General features: G+C 46.1%; 1 protein-coding gene across 1 annotated transcript; it reads right to left on the bottom strand.

The window, feature by feature from the left end:
* Positions 1–409: 409 nt before the first annotated feature.
* Positions 410–5,775, bottom strand: LOC104502931 (G-protein coupled receptor 26-like). The gene is made up of 3 exons (XM_010154160.1): positions 5,108–5,775; positions 4,488–4,601; positions 410–647 (listed from the first exon to the last, which is right to left on the bottom strand). The coding sequence occupies exons 1-3, from the start codon at positions 5,773–5,775 to the stop codon at positions 410–412; spliced, it is 1,020 nt and encodes a 339-aa protein (XP_010152462.1).
* Positions 5,776–5,823: the final 48 nt, after the last annotated feature.

The raw sequence follows: 5,823 nt of genomic DNA, 5'->3' as shown, positions 1-5,823 counted from the left end.
GCAGATCCAGAGCTGCCAAGTTACATGTGCAGCATGGAGGACTCTCAACCTCTCCTTCCAGCCTGGGGATTCCTGTGGTCTCAGCAGACGTTGGAATATCAGGACTGATGTGGGACGCTCCAAAACATGCCAAGTCTTCACACATGGAACATTAAAATCTCTCTAAACTTCTCTAAAGGCTCTCTTAAACCCCCCTCGAGCCTACTCCATTCACTCAGGGACAAAGCTTTGCCATATATTGTACTTGGCTGCAAACCAGGGAAGAGCCTTTCTTGAAAGTCCACAATGAAATGCGTTGCATTAATGCAGCTTTCGCACCCTGGAGACACTGTCACCACGAGAAGGAAAAGGCAGCTTTCCAGGAGCCGCAAATACCTGTCTCACTTGAAGGGCAAGGCTTTTCATGTTGTTAGTTTGTTCTGTGCAAGCAGTAATCGTTTTCAGTGTCGAGAGAGCTGTTGTACCCCGATGACGGATACAGGTCCCTCTTAAGTATCCTATTGACGATGTTGATCAGAACTTTTTTGTACTGTTGACGTAAAAGTGAGTAAACAAATGGATCTGATGCAGCCTTACTGTAGGTGAGGCACTTGCTTATAATTCCCCAGTAGTAATTTATGGTAACAAAAGGAAGGAGCTCTATCAACCTGTTAAACATTAAAGAGAGAGAAACACTTGAGTGTTATATTCACACTGAGCCCAGCGCTCAACTCGTGCTTCATGAAACATTAAAGAAACACTTATTTTCTTACAGTACACAGTCCCTGCAAGAGAAGGGCCCTGTACTTACTTACTCCTTGGATTCAATAAAGGCAAAGGGAACTTTCCTAGCAAGGCCACTGGGAGACAAGAATCATTCCCTCTATGGAAAGAGAGAAAAAGTATGTTTTCAATGTTAATGCTCCGATGCATCGGAGATAAGAAAGTGCTGCATTTAGTTGCTCACTTTCTGAATTTAGAGAGTTGTACTGGTAAGTGGTCAAAGCCTTGGTGACATAATTGACTACCCCACTCCCTTGATACACTTGAGACAGACACATGTGACTTAGGGCATCCAGGCTCACTCAACTCAGTTGTTTAAGTACAGCTGTCTAGTGACACTTGAGACATTTTGGGGATAATGCCCTTGGCATCAGTCTGCTGCTCCTGGAAGTTGTGTGTCTCCTCTAGGTCCTGTGTCCTATCTGCCCACCTGTGTAGAGGTTTTGGATACTAATGACACCAGAAACCTGGTCTAGATCACTGAATCTCCCCCCTCAGTTAGAGAACAGTGAACCTGCATTACACCGCTGCTGTGAATTATCATATATGCAAAGAGAATTCATTTTAGACCATTGTAGTACGAAGAACGTGGCAGTATCTCAGGGAGATTTGGGTGGCACCTGCAATCCCATAGTATGCTTAGGAGCACAACTGCATCTACTTACCTGTGAAAGTTTCTGCATGCACTTGGCTGACTGCTAGTTTGGCCAAAGAAAACAAAGAGACAACACTTTTATCATCATTATATGACCAGCCAGCTGTCTCCAGACCTGTGTCTCCTGGTCTGTGCTTCACAGATGATTACTGGCCTCAGCACCTCAGTTGAGATGGGTGTATTAGTCATGGGGGGAGAAACCGCAACTAAGTTAAACAGCTTTTTTCCACAGAAGTGAGAGCAAACCTTCAGACTGTTCCAGCAAATGTCTGGCATACAGCTCTTCTGCAGAGGACAAACTCTCCAGGAAGGTGGAAAGAACAGGTGAGAAGTTTTTATTATATGTACATCTTTTGTGAAACCTTTTGCAGGAGCAATAATATACTATTATGCTACATTCATTCCAGAAGGGGAGGGGGAAAAAAAAAAAGTACCATGAGATAAAATAGCCTTTTTCTGTACCCTAAAACATCACTGTACGAAGATGTAAGATCAGATGCTTTCATAAGGCTTGAAAAACCTTTTGGCCTCTTTCCACAGTGCAGAGCTCCCAACTTGCAGGACGTTGACTTTTGAAGCTTTCCAATCCCTCCGCACAGAAAAGCTGACTTACCACCCCTAGGACTGAGCATTGAAGTTGAACTCTGACAGAAAAATTTCTCATTTGTATGCAGAAAAGTGAAATCATTCCTATGGCAAGTGCATTTAAAAATCAGAAGGCTTCTGTTTGAAGCTGCTTGGAAAAAATTCCAGTGAATTCAAAACAGAAAGAACAGGAAAACACAAAATGTGAGAAATAAATAAATGTACAATAAATGACACTTGCTGCATGGTTGCTTAGGTTCATCTCATCCTGTATATCATCCTAATGCAAGAAATATACGTTTGATATTTAAACAATTAATATTTCTAAATAAGAAGACTAAGGTATCTTTCAGTCATGTTCCCCTTAATGTATTATGGGCCCAAACATAATTGCACTGAAGCCAACAGAAGAAAAATTACACAGATTTTAATAAGATAAAGGGCCTGGCCAAATCAAGTCAGCCTTAGAAATATCCATCTGAATACATCTTAGTATCATTTTCTTGTTTTCAGTGCTGTTACAAAAAAAGATGAAATTCATCTGTCAGCTCTTAGTGAACAGACGATTATATTGCTAATGATCATAATCTCATTCACATTTCTGAAATAAGGAGCAAATACTGAGCTCACAACACAACCTGATTCACCAGGCCAAAGAGCAAGAAAACAGGGAGGGTATCTTTCCCATTGTCTTTATAGAGATTGTTTCAATGCCACCCCCCTAAAAACTAGAATGGTGAAAGGACGGAGAAATGGGCATGGCAGCAAGTCCTCCACCAGCACCTTGTGCTGCCTGAACACTGGGGCAAAGTGCCTTTGAGGATGTCCTCCCCAAATACTTCCCATTTTTCTGCTACTGGCCCAACTCAGTCCTTGTGACTGAGACAGAAGTTGTACCTTGACACACACATTTACCTAAACAAACCCTCAGCCTTCCCTCTAGTGACACATGAGGTGCCAGTTTCTCAACACACAGAAAACGCGCCATTTCACATCTGCCAAATGCGAGGTCTAGGGAAGAAAGTCACTTTTATTTTAGAAGTTTGTAAGAAACGTCTCCATCCTGAAAAACTCTGGCAATCCTGGAATTTGCTGAGCTTGGTAGTGTTCAGATGGAAAGAAGATGGCAAAATCCACTTTGTTCAATATAATTATATCCTGATTATGGCAAAACGGAATAGAAAATTACTCAGAATGTACTGAACAGTGATAAATTAACCTTTTAACTCTGTGATGTAATGTTAATATTTTTAATAATCCTTTCAACTGCAGAAAAAAACCCAGTTATCTAGGCAATCAGTCAGGAATCCCTTTCAACGTACAAATGGGAACAGAAATAAAGGTCATCCTAAAGATTAAAAACATAGTCATTTTTGTACATTAGCCTAAATCTGCCCCCGTACCTGTGTAAAAAAAGGGTAATGATCATAAATGATCATGAATGACCTATACATATATATATGTGACTGTGTAAGATCAGTGTGCTAAAGCTGGCCAATTTCTGTAAGCCGGTGTGGCTGCAGACCCTGGCAGCTTGGCAGAGACCTTAAGGAAGCCCTCACCAGAGTGCTTTTGCAGACCAGTGTGCCTTACTTGACAGAAGTCGGTTCTCTTCAACGGTGTCTTGAACATACCCTGAAGCAGGAAATATTTTTTAAAAGTCCCTTGTGAAAGATGTAGCATTTTGGTTTAGAGATGAAAGGCTAAATCCTGAGGTGCTGCAATTCAGTATAGTTGCATTTGCTTCCAGCTCACTGATTTATGCAAGATTTTAAAATAATAACCATATGTTGTATAAAGACAGAACGAGAATGATGCATGACTACTTAAAAAGGTGTAAACTACCAGGGTGGATGCCAGTAACTGGCCAATTGAGGAGCATGGTGTTTCCTATATATTTGAAAATCTAATGATTAGTTTTCCTATGAGATAACTCTTATGCTTCATCACAAGGACATGCTGCACCACTAACAATATATTTACATTAATGTTTCCAGACGCAGAGCTTATCTGACAATGTAACAGCCTGGATAAATTTAAATTATGTCACCTCAGCTTCCAATAGCAGCAAGCATGGCCTTATGCCTTTAAAAACAAAACAAAACAAAACAAAACAAAACACCCCAAACTGAGCAAATAAGGAAAAGCTGCCTGCCTTCCTCTCTATTGCTTGTGTTGTGGTAATAAGGAAAGGTGGTGAGTCTTTTAAACTGCTTTTCATCTCCCACTGGCACCTAATTAATTCCCAGTACTTGCCCTAAAAGCCTTTTACTCTTGGCAGAAGCACCCAGACCTGGCTGCAATGAGGAAGGAGAGCCAGAGGCTGCCGAGGCTTTGCCCAGCCAGCTGGGCATGCGGGCAGGGTTCTGGCTCTCCCTTAGGCTCTAGCACCCCAAAATTAGCCGTAACCCCCCTCCCCGGGCACCTGCCCGTCAAAGAGCATACCGGACCTGGCAAGTCCCCCGCCCCAACAGGCGATACTAACCTGGTGATTATGTAAGGACCAAAACAGATCACGAACGACCCTATAAAAATACTGATTTTCTTGGTAGCCCGCTGCCTCCTCCGTTTCTGCTCATGTAGACAGCGCTGCTTGACGCTGCAAGGGGAGAAGAGCAGGCGGCGGGTTAAGGCGAGATGTGAGCCCCAGGGAGAGGGGAAGGACTCGCTCCCGGCCGGAGACCCCTTGCCCCCGGGAGGGGAGGGCAGCCCCGGCCCGGGAGGAGGGCAGCTCCCGGGGGAAGGGCGGGCATCTCGGACCCGTGAGGGTGGCAGCCCCCGGCGGAGGGGGGGGGGTGCAGCCCCGGGCACGCCGAGCCTGGAAACGATCCCACTCCCCAAAGCCGCGGCTCCCCGTTAAAGGCAGCTCGGGCGAGCTGGAGCACCCGGCGTGCGGGCTAGCATTTAAACAAAGCAGGCTACAAATGCACGAGCCACAGTCTTCTGGCTCTATACGCGGCGTCTGAAACCAGAGGCGGAAGGGTTCGGTGTGGCCGGGGCAGGCAGGAGCGCAGGAAAGGGTGCTGGGGGGACAGGGCATCCTCTCCCCTCGGGCTACCTACGGCAAGTGCCCCGGGGCTGCGAATAGGAACACGCACGCGTTACCTGGGGTGGATATCCACCAGCAAAACCAGAGTCTGCATGGTAATAATGTCTATCCGCTTGCAGTGGAACCGGGCAACTTTCAACACCTTTAAATAGGTGAAACACAAGATCACCAGCGACAGCATGAAACTGGTGGAGTGAAAGACGATGGTGAACACTGTAAACCTTCTCCGCTCTGTCTCTTCCTTCAGGTGCAAGGTGCAAGAGGCATAAACGCTGCTGTAATCTACCCACGAGTAAAACAAGGATACCAAGGGGAACGTGAGGGAGTGGAGCCACGAGTAGCCCATCAGTATCACAGCGTCCTTATACCGCATCTTGCTGGTGTAGCTTAAGGGGAACACCACGGCAATCCATTTGTCGATGCTGAGCGCTGCCATGCTCAGCATCGTGTTGGAAGTCAGGAAAGTTTCCAGGAAACCCACCGCTTTGCAGACGCAGCCCCCGAGGGGCTGCTGGTTCTTCAGGATCCCCAGCAGGGTGAAAGGCATGTTCAGGACAGTGAGGAGCAGGTTGCAAAAGGATAAGTTCACCAGGAAAACCCCGGCGACCTGCTTGCGGATCTCCGTACTGTAGACGAAGCATAGCAGCACCAGGAGGTTGGAGAGCAGAGAGACAACCAGCACCAGCACGAGGAGCAACGCCAGCAGCACGCCTGCCAAGTCCATCTCTCAGCGGGTCGCCTGGAGCGGGCGAGGGCAGGAGGAAGGGGGCAC

This window comes from Eurypyga helias, unplaced genomic scaffold (genome assembly GCF_000690775.1).
Source record: "Eurypyga helias isolate BGI_N326 unplaced genomic scaffold, ASM69077v1 scaffold33106, whole genome shotgun sequence".
Lineage (NCBI taxonomy): Eukaryota > Metazoa > Chordata > Aves > Eurypygiformes > Eurypygidae > Eurypyga > Eurypyga helias.
Note: the sequence above shows the minus strand (reverse complement) of the source record. Positions and strands in the feature narration are given on the sequence as shown.